General features: G+C 40.5%; 1 protein-coding gene across 1 annotated transcript in view; it reads right to left on the bottom strand.

Annotated features, from left to right (window-relative positions):
- Positions 1-15,077, bottom strand: part of LOC126194923 (malate dehydrogenase, cytoplasmic) — a 33,168-nt gene that overhangs the window by 17,823 nt on the left and 268 nt on the right. The window contains exons 2-3 of the mRNA XM_049933302.1: positions 14,644-14,938; positions 3,156-3,535 (exon numbers count right to left, since the gene is read on the bottom strand). Of these exons, the coding sequence (XP_049789259.1) occupies positions 3,156-3,535; positions 14,644-14,938 (675 nt within the window). The remainder of the gene's footprint in view (positions 1-3,155; positions 3,536-14,643; positions 14,939-15,077) is intronic.

Below are 15,077 nucleotides of genomic sequence, written 5' to 3'. Positions count from 1 at the left end.
AAGTTTGTCACATAAATATGAGGTGTGTGAGAGAAGTAATAAGACCGATTTTTTTATCCACCAAAGTTTCCCTTCAGCAGCTATAAACCAGCAAAGTCATTGTTCCCAATCTTAGTAGCAATACTGAACAGCTTCAACTGGTAGGGTCTTTAACATGACTGTCACATACTTTTTGGGAGAACAAGGGTTCAAAACTGCGTCTGGCCATCCTGATTTAGATTTTCAGTGATTTCCCTAAATTGCTTCAGGCAAATGCCAGAGTGGTTCCTTTGAAAGGGCACAGCAGATTTACTTCCCCATCCTTCCCTCATCCAATGGGACAACCTCGCTGTTTGGTCCCCTCTCACAAATCTATCAGCCAACCAACCACATTCTTTTGAATATTCGCCAGAGCCCCAAAATGATGTCCTTTTAAGACAATGTTCAATTTTTGGAAAAAGGAAATGTCACAAGGACTCAGATCAGGCGAATAGAAGGGATGCGGAACAACAGGAATGCTTTTTGAGGCCAAAAATTCCGTGGTGGATGTGGCTGGGTGACATGAGGTGTTCTCATTATGCAGTATCCACTTGGCTCCAATGTCTGATCTCACTCGATTCACCCTTTTCTTGGGCCTTTCCACAACTTCTTTGTGAAACACTTGTTGACAGATTGTTCTGGAGGAAGTAATTCTTTGTGTGTGGTACTCATAGTGTCAAAAAAGCAGATCAACATTGTTATGATCTTTGATCTGCTCATTCGAGATTTGTTCAGTCGAGGAGATGTTCCAGTTTGCCACACCTCACGTTGCCACTTTGTCTGAGAATCATACTCAAAAATCCACGTTTCATCACCTGTGCTTACACAATTGAACCATTTTGTCACTGGTAATCCTCTCAAGATCAATGTATGCATTGCTTCAACTGTCCTTTTGCTCAGCTGTGAGTTTTTCAGCACCATTTTGGCACAAACGTTTCGCAGGTGCAAAATTTCAGTCAAAATCTGATGTATGGTGGAAGTATTTACGTTTAACTGGTTACCCATCATCCTTATTGTTGTCTACCTGATCTCAAGAGTGCGCACACACACATTCAATGTTTTTGCTGGTTTTTAAAGTTGAAGATCTCCCTGAAGGAAGTTCCTCTCCGAAGTATTCTTGGCCTTCCAACAAAGATTTGTGCCACTGAAAAACTTGTGCTAGTGATAAGGAATGTTCCCCACAGGCCTGTTTCAACTTTTCAAATGTCACAGTTGCACATTCCCCAAGTTTAACATAAAATTTGGTTCCATAATGGTGCTCTAAATTCTGCTGCTCCATTTTCGTAATAACAGCAAAAACACAATTTCACTGATGACTCTCTCAGAAATACTGTGATGGCTGTACAGAGCTGAAACTTTGAGCGAGCATCTGGAAGGGATGACCACACCTGCCTACACAAGTAGAACACAGCATTGCATTGGTCGCAGTGTTGTTAGTCTCATTACTTTTCTCACACACCTTGTATAACGAGTTAATAAAGTGTCAGTTCCAGTGAAATCTTGGCAGAATATATATAAAATTAAATCTGGTCTATCCGTAACAAAACCATAAGAAATGGAATTCATTTGCCAAGAACTGTAAAGTTTTCTTCATTACTGACTAATCCACTGGTGGCAGTGCCAGATTTCCCACAGTTAACATGAAGATTTTGTGAGAGCCTCAGCAATTAATGATGCAGGCAATCATCCAAAATTATTCACACAAGTTTAAACAAAGCTTAATGATGGTAATAGGTACAACTCACTTGGATCAGAGCCCTATCGATGTACTGCCACCAGGTCTTGTAATTGTGCTGTATTTGTTATACAGCTGTCATGGGATTCTGATATGCAAATACACAGATGGTGGTAGTACCACGCACACAGGGTATAAAAGGGCATTGCATTGGCAGAGCTGTCCTTTGTATACTCAGTTGATTCATGTGAAAACATTTCTGACACGGTTATGGCCACACAACAGGAATGGTAGTTGGAGCTAGGACACACGAGACATTCCAGTTTGAAAAGCATTATGTAATTCAATATTCTTAAGACCCAGTATCAAATGTGTGCTGAGAACACCAAATTTCAGGCACCACCTCTCATCACGGACAATGTCCTTCACTTAATGACAGAGCAGAAACGTTTACATAGAGTTGTCTGTGCTAATAGGCAAGCAAGACCATGTGACATAACAATAGAAATCAATGTGGGACGTACGATAAACATATCCATCAGGACAGTGTGGCAAAATCTGGCATTAATGGGCTATGGCAGCAAACAACTGGATCGGGTGTCTTTGCTAACAGCATGACATTGCATGCAGTGTGTCTCCTGGACTTGTGACAATATCAGTTGGACCCTAGACTGGAAAACTGTGGCCTGGGCAAATGAGTCCCAATTTCCGTTGGTAAAAGCTGATGGTAGGGTCTGACTGTGGTGCGGACCCCACGAAGCCATGGACTTGAGTTGTCAACAAGGCACTGTGTAAGCTGGTGGTGGCCCCATAAACAGTGTCTTTAGGTGGAATGGACTGAATCCTCTCGTCCAACTTAACCTATCACTGACTGGAAATGGTTATGTTCGGCTATTCGGAGACCATTTTCAGCCACTCATGGGCTTTATCTTCCCAAACAACAATGAAACATTTATGGATACAATACGCCATGTCACCAGGCCAAAATTTTTTGCAACTGGTTTGAACATTCTGGACAATTCAAGCAAATGATTTGGTCACCCAGACCACTGAACATGGGATGTAATCAAGAAGTCAGTTCATGCACAAAATCCTGCTCCGGCAACACTTTCACAATCATGCACAGCTATAGTGGCAGCAGGGTTCAATATTTCTGCAGGGGACTTCCAACAACTTGCTGAGTCCATGGTGCAAGTTGCTGCACTGTGCTGGACATAAGGTAGTCAGACATGATATTAGAGAGTATCCAATGACTTATCTCACTGTATACTATATTTGCGCAAGGGGGTCTTTTAACAAAATCAAAACTAACTGAAAAATACCTTAAAACACAAACTACTTACAGCTTTCATATTCTGGATGATAAATGAAAATCTAAACTCTTTCAATCCTGTGCAGCAGGCTGTTGCTGTATATAAAGCTAGAAATAACAGCACACTAACTGTAAAAATAGTAATCTTACCGTCACAAAGTCTCCTTGCAGCCAAGCATCATCTTTGACAGCTTCATAGACAGGCACAGGTGCACCTTTTCCAATGTCAGCTGTGGCATTACGTGCATCAGGAAACTGTGTGGATGAATGATTTCCCCAAATAATAACATTGCGAACAGCTGATACACCAATCCCAAGGCGTGCTGCAATCTGGGCTTTTGCACGGTTTTGATCTAATCTTGTCATAGCTGAGAAATTCTGGCGTGGGATACTTGGAGCATATTTTGAGCAGATTAACGCGTTAGTGTTAGCTGGATTACCGACCACAAGCACCTTAACTGATTTTTTGGCGTATTTGTCGAGTGCTTCACCCTGTACTTTGAAGATACGCACATTTGCAGACAATAGATCTGTGGAAGGAAAAAAAAAAAAAAAAAAAAAAAAAAAAAAAAAATATTAACACTAAGTCTGTGCAGGTATCACATTTCTAAGGAAATTTCAGTCTTTACACTTCCATAATATAAAGCCTTGTAACACTTATTAAAACTGTTTCAGGAGATGATCACACTTAAATTTTAAGTTAAAGGAACTCCTTCATTCACTAGATCACATTGTCTTATTACTATTGATAGGGTAAAGCATTAAACATAAAGTAAATTCAGGAGTTATATCATCGTGACACCAAGCTTTATTACTAAGTGACTATCCTGGAACCTGGTACTAGTTGCAGCCTACGTAATGGCTTTCAAGGGCAATAAAAATTTGATTTTCAATATCTCTTGAAATTACTGACCAAATTTAAACTGCTGTAATAATTATTCAGTAAGAGGTACAATCTGATGTTAAAAGCTGAATGCAATAAGACAAGTTTTACAGTTGGAAACAGTGTGTTCAGAGGCAGCACAACACACGGCATGTTAATATCCGGACTTTATTGTCAAGTATTTGACAATGAGAGCAGTTCATGAGTTCCAACAAATTTTAAGCATAATTTCACACCTTTTTTTCAACTTTTTCTCACTTACATGTTTTACATGAAATATGCAACACGATAACTCGTTTGTAAAGTAATCAGAAGGCAAAATCTTCGTACACGAGAGTTTGATTTTTTAAAGAACTCAGGGTTTACTAACAGCAATCTACACTATCACAAATATAAGACTACAGTATATATCTCTAAATCCAAGACGAGATTTTTTTCACAAAATTTCATGTCCAGATGTAGGGGGTCATCCTGCATTTATGGCATAAAATGTGGAGTTTTTCTTTTCTTTACCAAATAGAACCTCGAGCTTTCATTAAGCTGTAATTATTATCGCTGCCATGCTTACCGTTTTAACCTTGAACATATACTTGTACATGCACTTTGAGCATTGTTGTACAATAGCAGGAAGTGTTTGCTGTGGTAATATTTTTATCAGTTGTTTGACTTTGGTATCCTACATCTAAACTGTACAGTAAAGTGCGTAATGGATCATGATGTGGAACAACGTTGTTCAACGTTAAATGTTTCAGCAGAATGACGAATTTCAAAATCATGGTTGTTCGGTACGCAGAAGCAACAGACAACTGTGTGGCTATGAGGAAATACCGAGTCACAGAAGCCAATTTTTGGAGGTGGCAAGAGGACAAAATACATCTAAGAAATGTGAAGTCTACCAAGAAAGCTTTAAGTGGCCAACAGAGAGGACATTTCATAAATAATGAAATGGAAGTTTTGGCATTTCTGTGTGAGAAATGTAAAGAAGAAATGGCAGTTTCCTGCGATGTCATACAAAATAAAGCATGTTATTTTGCACAGGAATGCGGGGTCATATTTAAATCCAGCTCTAGGAGGTGCACAAGGATGATGCGACACAATGGACTTCTGCTACGATGTCCAACAGCCCTTGCTCAGCATCTTCCAGCATTCTATGTGGGGAAGTTGGTCGAGTATCAGATACACATTATAAGACTAAGAAAGTAACATGCTTATTTCTTAGGGCAAATCGTAAATGCTGACAAGGCTCCTGTTTATTTCGACATGCCATCCAGGACAACAGTTGAAGGGAAAGGCACCAAAAGTGTATTGGTTCACACTACGAGCATTGAGGAGTTGTGAAACAGCATGATGTGTGTGCTTGCCGATGGAACAAAGATGTGTTGCCAAGGAAAAGGAGGGATGACCAATGAATTAGTTATAAATTGTACAGTCTGGAGCAGGAGGCCAGGTGCTCTTCTAAAGAATTGGGAGATGCTGATCCTTGATGCATTCAGGGCATTTGACACCAACAGTGAAGGCAGAAATCCAAAAATTAAATGCAGATCTTGTCATTCCAGGAGGCATGACTTCGCAACAAGTTTTAGATGTGGTGGTGAATAAGCCATTTTAATACTATCTGAAGCAGCTGTACAGCAACTAGTTGCTTCAAGGAGGTCAAGCCCTGACCCCTAACGGAAAGTTTATGAAGCTTCAGCAACTCTACTTGCAGAATGGATCCAGATTGCTTGGACATCCACATCCCGTGCATCAACTGAATGACTTAAAGATGTGCTGTGCAACAAATGCATTAGATGGGCATGAAGATGACCTACTATGGAAAGAAATGCACGACAACCATGACAGTGGAAATCTGTATCTGACTAAGGGAGGTCTTTACCTGATATATTTTTTTTGTGTACCAGCACTTTTATTGTTTCCTTCAGTTACCAGTAATAAGATAACCATTCATAAGAAACTTCCTGGCAGATTAAAACTGTGTGCCGGACCGAGACTCGAACTCTGGACCTTTGCCTTTCGCGGGCAAGGTACTGGCGAAATTAAAGCTGTGAGGACGGGGCGTGAGTCGTGCTTGGGTAGCTCAGTCGGTAGAGCACTTGCCCGCAAAAGGCAATAGATCCTGACTTCGAGTCTCGGTCCGGCACACAGTTTTAATCTGCTAGGAAGTTTCATATCAGCACACACTCCGCTGTAGAGTGAAAATTTCATTCTAGAACCATTCATAAGTTTTCAAAATAAACTTATAATGTGTGCTTTCCTGCAGTCTTTAATTGAACAATGGGGGACCATTGTGCATTTGAAGTCATCTCGGATTCAGAGATACATGGTGTATTCAAAATGAGGAAATGTTAAGTATGATATCCTATAACAGACACTTTCCTCATAATCTCATCTAACATCTGAAAACAAAAATTGCAACTAAATCGCATGCCATCAATGGAAGTGTTTACTAGTCACACAGGATTCCCTCAGCTACATCTATACTCTGAACCACTATCACATGCTTAGTAGAGGGTACATCCCATTGAACCAGTTACTGGGGCTCTTTCCCGTTCCATTCACATATGGAGTACAGGAAAAATGATTGTTTAAATATTGTGTGTTCTGTAATTAATTTAATCTTGTCATCACAATCACTATGGGAGTGAAATGTAGGAGGTTGTAGTATATACCTAGAGTCATTTATAGCTGGTTATTGAAACTTCGTTAGTAAAGTTTCTTGGGATATTTTAAGTGTGTCCTCAAGAGACGGCCAGCTCAGTTCTTTCAACGTCACAGTGATACTCACTCAGGGTTCAAACAAATCTGTGACCATTCGTGCCATCCTATGTGTACGTTCCATGTTCCCTGCTACTGCTATTTGGTTCAGGTCCCACAAGCTTCAGCAGTTTTCAGGATGGCTCCAATGAGTGATTTGTAAGCTAATTATTTTGTAGACTGGTTGTATTTCCCTACTGTTCTACCAATAAACTGAAGTCTGCTACCTGCTTTAACCCTGACTGACCCTGTGTGATCATACCACTTCATGTCGCTACTAAGTGTTACACCCATGTATCTGTGCAAGTTAACAGATTCCAACTGTGACTCACTAACATTATATTCATAGTATATTATGCTTTTTCATTTTTGTGAATTCCCAAGTTTACATTTTTGAACATTTAAAGCAAGCTGCCTATCACTACACCACTTTTAAATCTTACAAAGGTCTGACTGAATATTTGTACAGCTTCATTCAGACAGTACTTCTTTATAGATAACTGCATTATCTGTGAAAAGTCCGAGGATACTATTAATATTGTCCGCAAGATCAATAAAATACAACATGAAAAGCATGGGGCCCAACACACTTCCCTGGGGTACATCCAAAGTTACTTCTACATCTGGCAGTGACTCTCCATCCAAGATAACATGATGCATCCCCCCTAGCAAGAAATCCTCAATTCAGTCACATATTTCGTCTGATACCCCAATGATCATACTTTTGATAATATGCATAGGTGTAGTACCAAGTCAAATGGTTTTTGGAAATTGAAAAATACTGCATCTACCCGACTCCTTGACCCATGGCTTTCAGGATGCCATCTGATAAAAGTACCCTATCTTCAGTGTTTAATGTATCAGATGAGATTCTTCCAGTTCTTATGCTTTTTCCATGTATCACTTGCTGTCATTCTCACTAGTCTTACCAGTTTACTAGGGATTCCCAACTCAGCCAAGGCACAAAATAATTGTCCTCTATAAATCATGTGCCGCTTTACAGTCTATAAAGAGAGGGTTTGTACCAATGTAGAATTCTATTGCCTTCTCTAGGATTTGCCTTTGAGTATAGATCTGATCTACAATTGGCTTTCCTGGGAGAAATCCAGGTTGATATCCCCTGATTGCTCTGAATTATTGGGAGGAGATGGTCGAATTGTACATTGGAGAATACTTTATACCCCAATTTAAGTAATATGATCCCTCCACAGTTCCCACATTCTAAAATATACCCCTTTTTGTATGTGGAGCATATTATTCCTTCTTTTCATTGCTGGGGCATTTTCTCCTCTTCCTATACTAAAACAGTTATCTTTAAGATCCATTCGAATTTGCTACCTCCTTGCTTAAGTATCTCCGCTGGAATATGGTCTGTTGCTGCTGTCTTGTTTTTCAGTTTCTTCTCAGCAAGTTTGGTGGATCTATGCTGTCCGAGAAATTTGTCAAAGTGTCTGCATTATCTTTCACATATCTCTTTTTTCTCACTTAAAATTTTTCCTATTTCATTTTTATATGGCTTGTTTTACCACTAAAGGATTTCCTTGCTGCCTTTACTTATCTGTAAATTTTTCTTGCCTCATACTTACTCCTCAGAAGATCCATTTCTTCAATTTTTGTTTTCATCCACTCTCCCTTTCTTCTTTGATGGGCCCTCTTTTCAATTCTCTTCCTTTATAATCTTCCACCATCCTTGTACACTGTGATTGTAGTGTCCTCTTATATGCCTCGTTCTTTTCTCCATTACTATTTCACATTCAGCATCAATCTACAGCGATCTTTTATGTCTTACTTCCCTTCCTAGCGTTCCACTTGCTGAAGTCTCTGCTGCATCTATTTCCAGCTGATATTCAATGTTATTATATTCAGCACTTTTGAATATTCTTGTTATTCTCTCCTGGTACTGTTATCTAATTTAGGCATAGTGGGTCATGTTCCCTGCACTGCACTGGAGATCCCAGCCCTCACTCATGCCCAGAACAGAAAGTGATCAAAATCTATATTTAGACCTCCATGGCTCCTCACATCCAATAGAGCTGATTTGTGTCATGCATCTGCCAGCACATGGCAATTTCATTTATTAGGTTTTCATCTGCTGATGTACATGTTCCTTCAGGTATGTCTTTATGTGGGAACATTGTTGAACCCACCACCATATTTCTAGCTGCTGCAAATAATGCAAGTCTTGTTTCACTGTCAGTGCTTATGATACATCTGCTGTGAAGCTATTGTTGATCTAAACATCTGCTCAGATACGTGAGGCACCCTGTTCTGTTGTCCCTTTAAGTTATTCAAGATTGTGCTCATTGGGTTGTGAAATAGAGATATAAGTTTGTTAGATGCTCATTTGGCAGCCTTATATGGCAGACAGCATGTGGTGGTGCCAAGTAGTGTCATACAGCTTTTCTAGATAGAAAAAATATGGCAACTAGGTGTTGAGAGTGGACAAAGCCCCTAGAATTACTGACTTAATATACTAAATGGGCAACAATGAACAAGTACGCCAGAAACAATGGTGACTATGGTTGACTATCAATTCAAGTGACCAACAATCCACTGAATATCCACTTATTTACTTTACATAATTTATTCAGAAGACTCATTACCCCATCATTTTAAAATGAATATAATAGTACTTTCCTGCCGCTGGCAAAATATACCTTCAAACCAAACATGGTTAAATGTTTTGAGAATAGATCTATCATTATTCTTGCTCATGTGCTGGTGCATTTGGTTGAAGATTTTGTGAAGTCCCGGTGCTGTGTCATGATACAAAGCTAAAGCTGTGGTGTTCCTTCACATACATTTACATTGTATGCTATTAGCTTCTGAGTCTCAAAATATAGTCTGGCACCTTCTGTGTGACATTTACTTATTCTGAAGGTGGGGCACTTGTTAAACACAGATGCTTCAGTGAAATGTATGGCAGTGAAGTACCACTGGTCTGTCCTCTCTCAAATGGCTGCAACAATTTCTTTGATGCACAACAGCATTGATCTTTTGGTAGAAAGGTCTAAGGATTAGGAAATTAAACAGAGTATCAGCTGTATCCCTTCAATCATCAACATTGTTTTATTCAGAAGTTACAAATGATAATTTCAAGCTGAAAACTTGCTCTTTCTGTGAAATTTCAGTAAGCATTCTGTTTGTTGGTGATTTGGAAGCAACAGAATGCTTGTTGGGAGGTGAAGCGTCACAAAGCTCATTATGTACTGCTGCATGCTAACTTTATACAAGGCAACAAACAGATGAAATCTTCGAAGCCCAGGCAAAGATTACATTATGGTGGTGCTGCCATGAGGCAGGCAGGAAGAATAAAGTTTCACCACTGAGAGTGGGTCTGGGAAAACAACAGCAGTGCTTGTTGAGAGACAGACAGCGGACCTCACCAGAAATGTAGTACAGCACAGCATCGGGCCAGGATCAGGACACCTTTGTTACAGCATGAAAGGAACGTGATTACTAATGCAACAAGGCAGGCCAAGAGCATTTACAAACTACAACAAACTCAATAAGTAAGCACGAGAACTGCTGACACCTTCATAATAGCAAGACCTATGCAGTCATGACAAGTGATGTCGGGTAAATATTAGCCTTAACTTTGCTCCATAAACTCCACAGCATTTTAGCTTGTAAGACAGTCGGTCAGGCGGACCGATGGCATATATAACACTTACACTAGATCCCCTGATTGCGGTAAACTGATGTCTGGCACAAGTCTGTTATAGATTTCCTGCACAATACTGAGTAATGACAGCCACCACTGGGGGAGATGGCCACATAACCATAATCACCTGTCACAGAGTTCAATACCACAGCCTGCCACTGTCACAGATGGGTGGAACCAGGGGTCCTCCCAATCATATCCAGTACATCAGCATGCCTGATATTTCGGCGGATTAACCAGGGTCTCCCTGAACAGCAGGCCAAGACTGTCATACTACATGGCAACCATCATTGTGGCTCAACAGATGATAGTGAATCGCATTAAGTGGGAGGGAACAGAGCACCTCCCAAATCGTTGTGTATAAGTCCAACACACGTGCCGCAGCATCACAATACAGCCAGCGCTGCTGCTACCACATGCAGCCAACCAGCATAGCAGTATCTGGTCAGGAAAAGTGAGTGAAATACGGAAGCGTCCGATCCCACCCGTCTGCTTTGACCCATGACGTCACAAATATGGCGGAAACAAAAACACACACTTTCCACAAGAAGCCTAATGACACTAACGGGACAAGCGCGGGAAATGGGGTGTTTTGGGTTGGGAGGCAAACTAAATATAAACTAATTTAGACGCCTTGCGTAGCTACAACGTATAAGTGAAGACAGCAATGCATGAATACCCACCCACCTCCCCTGGGGTCGTAACCCTTGCAACCCATAGAAGATAAAGATGCTTCAGTAGCTGATTAGTGTTTTTTGTCTTAAAAAAAAAAAAAAAAAAAAAAAAAACTCACGGGATAGAACGAACAGATCAGAAAGATAAATATAATAAACTAAAACAAAAATTGGAGGAAACAGATAATTAAAATAAGTAATAAGTGTTTTTAAATTTATATAAAAAAAAAATCTCACGAGATAGAACGAACAGATCAGAAAAGTAAATAAAATAAGATAAAACAGAACTGGAGACAGCCACACTCAAACCAAACTCCGTGCCGTCATGACGTCACACACGACAACACCCTTACGTCACGGGTCAAAGCCGACGCGTGGGATCGGACGCTTCTGTCGACCCGCATCAGTTACCTTGAGCAGATTGAATGCCACTTACGATGAGGAACCTCGACAGGCATCGACAGCCAGTGTCAACAGCGAGTCTAGTCACTGATTGTAACTTATGGAAATAAATAATTCTAAATCGTTTTTCACTGCACCTACTGATGGCAACAGGAGACCATCATCCTTCCGAGGAATACTGGCAAGGAGTGTACTGGTCAAGTGCCTCCTGACACACAATCATCTCTTCTCCCTCCCTCCCAATAGTCACCTCTTGCAGTACTTTCACTGGATCGAAGATGAGAACTTGCATTTCGAGGCCTATAGCAGTGTTTTCCCATAGCTACACTGAGGTACGTATGGGATGATAGGGTGGGGAGGTCTCAATGTTAAGTAAACAGAGTATGGGCTTCAAGATTATTTGTCAGTCTGATGGTTTGTTCAAGCTGCCTCACCGTCAGTTGTGGGCAGCAACCCAGTAAAAGGAAGGCATTGATAGTTGTTCACTCGGGTCTACTAATTGGTAGAATTTTCTCTATCCTATCGCAGGGAGACAAATACAGCACAAGGTGATCTCAGTAGGTACAAAATATTTTTGAGGTAGAAAATATTTGATCAGGCAAAAACCCACAACTGAGAAACATATTTATATAATAACATTCCACTTCAGGTGATTCAAGTTTTGTAAATTTATTCTAAACCGCTTTTGAAGTTCGAAGTTTCATCTTCAGGTGCCACCCACTGAGAACAAGGGCAGGGGCTGCTAATGTACAAATACTATGGGGTAGACATACTAAAAAGGAAGCTAAAGTTGTGAAAAGTGGTGTACTCACACAATTATGAAAATGTGTGTGGCGGTCAGGCCAGTCAGTCATTGGGGATCACACCCACATCAAACAAACACATGGGACTGGAACAAAAATGCTATCTCTGGGGAAGGTTCCAGGCAGAAATGAACTGAATAACACTGTAAATAAATAAGCAATACAACTCACATGTAGGACCAGCGATCACAGCGCCCGCGTGGATAGCAAGACACAGAAGTGTCTAGTGCAGATGGTCCAGATGCCAGCTGCCCGCGGCGGCGGAAGCAACCAATGTAGGAGCCAATGAGTTGGGGAACCAGAGTAAATAGCCGCAAGAGCGAGAAACTGACCAAAGAACAATTCCACTGCTGCCAACAAATATTTCACGTAATGACCGTGAAGGTAAGAAAAATTAGAGCTCATATGCAGGTATATACAGTCATTTTTCCCTCACTATCTGCAAGTGGAAGAACAAAGGAAATGACTAGAAACTGTACAAGCTACCCTCTGCCACAAACCATATGCTGGTTTATGGAGTATGTATTTAGATGCAGACGCGACAGTAACGGCAGCAACATAAAAGATGGTTGGCTGCAACTTTACTCAATTTCCTATACAGCCACAACATCAGGATGGGTCATTTATGAAAACAGTCAACATCATGCACCAGTTGCTGCAATTTCAATTACACCATTGTGGCCCAATGTAACCATAATCTTGGTCTACATTACATAGTCCAAGAAATGGCAGAGAGCACACAACAGACTCTTAAATAATATCAAAAGATTTCAGTTTCACAACTTGAAAGACCTTTTCTTGCATCTCTTTCGTTACCAAAAACTATCTTCTTATTTCTAGAATGAAATTTTCACTCTACAGCGGAGTGTGCGCTGATATGAAACTTCCTGGCAGATTAAAACTGTGTGCTGGACCAAGACTCGAACTTGGGAAGTTTCATATCAGCGCACACTCCGCTGTAGAGTGAAAATTTCATTCTAGAAACATCCCCCAGGCTGTGGCTAAGTCATGTCTCCGCAATATCCTTTCTTCCAGGAGTGCTAGTTCTGCAAGGTTCGCAGGAGAGCTTCTGTGAAGTATGGAAGGTAGGAGACGAGGTACTGGTGGAATTAAAGCTGTGAGGACGGGCCGTGAGTCGTGCTTGGGTATCTCAGTCGGTAGAGCACTTGCCCGCGAAAGGCAATGGTCCTGAGAATCTGCCAGGAAGTATCTTCCTATTGGCGTCTCAAAACTGGTTGACTGGAAATTTAAGTTCAGGGGAGAAAATTTGCCCTGTGCAACACTTCTATTCTTAACTTCAGTCAAGGAAGAGTACTAATTCTGACGCCCATCCAATTTCAGTATTAGACACTATACACAAAGCATTTTGCATTATGGAAAAGCTCACTGTCACTATTTTAATAGTGCACTTCTCAAGAAGAGTCCAGCAACATATTACTTTCTCCTACGTATAACTCTGAACATAAATGAGGGGTGGGAGGCAATGGACGAGATTAAAACAAAGTCTAGTATTTGTCTATAGTGTATATCATTCACACAATGCGTAGGCGGAGGTGGCACTCTAGGTCTAGTTATAAGCAATATTATGCAATTTTTATCACACCCCTAATGTAACTTCGAGAGTAAAAGTATAGGTGTGAGAACTCAGTATGAGACCTGTGTCTTTATCTTTGCTCCAGTTTCCCTGATAACTTGGAACAAATACCAAAAGAGTGAAATACTCATCTGTAAAAAGATTGAAAACTTTCTGACAAGTAACATTTCTACTAAAAAAAATTCAAAATAAACATTAAAAACAGCATGGTTTTCAAATAAAACTAACTAGAACAAATTTGGGTTGAAGTGTGATATTGGAGCAGCCCCACCTCCCCTACCCCCTTCAAAATCTTTGTTGGTGTGGCATGAAACTGTGCCACAACCAGAGTCTAACTTAGGTTGGGGTGACAGTATCATACTCAAAAATTAAAGGGGGTCCAAAATGTAATTTTTACCCAAATTTGCAATAAATATATTTGCAAGACATTCACATAAATCATCACCATGTTTCTTTAAAACTGAGCAAAACATTACTCTCTGAACCAGTTGGTCACATCATAATTACGGTACACTCTAGTTGAGTCACAGAACATGGAACCAATCAGCTGACATGATGTCTATGTAAATGCTACAAATTGTCACACCTCTGGCAACACTTAAGCACCCCTTCGTACATTTTATGTGTCACTAAGTTCAGCATCTGGTTTTGCTCTAATTAATTTATTGTTTCAATAAATCCCACAACAGTCGTTATCACTGAGCAGAAATTAATGCGTACGGAAGAAAGAAACCTTGTGAACTCCCTATCGACTACTTATTCATTATGCTAAGCTTTAATATTGGTTTATAGCTAGCTGCCCACTTGGAAGCCTCACTTACACACAACGAACATGAAATGCAGTGTCAAACGGGTTACACCCACCTTTCCGCTCCATGCCCTCTTTACGTGGCATAGCACCTACAAGAAAAGCCGCTTCCACATCTTTGAATGCGACAGCTGGATCCGCCGTAGGTACTACCTCCTTCACGAGAGGAAGAGCGCAATCAGCTATTTCCATGACGACGCCTTCTAATACTGACATCATGGGTGGAATATCCAAAAGATGAAGGATAAGTGGTTGATCCTTGCCAAATACTTCGCCACTGCCAATCTGATACAGTAGCGAATATGCGATCTGTCCGGCTGCCCCAGTAACAACCACACGAATTGGTTCAGCCTATCAACAAATCAGTATCCTCTATCAGTCAACATATTTTACTAGGTATTAAATGTTAACTGAACTACTATATATTGAGCGAAATTCTACAACCTATATAACATTTTATTTAAAGTGAATGCCATGAAGGTCATTAGGT

The sequence above is a fragment of the Schistocerca nitens genome, chromosome 7 (genome assembly GCF_023898315.1).
Source record: "Schistocerca nitens isolate TAMUIC-IGC-003100 chromosome 7, iqSchNite1.1, whole genome shotgun sequence".
NCBI lineage: Eukaryota > Metazoa > Arthropoda > Insecta > Orthoptera > Acrididae > Schistocerca > Schistocerca nitens.
This window is presented reverse-complemented; position numbering and strand designations above follow the sequence as displayed.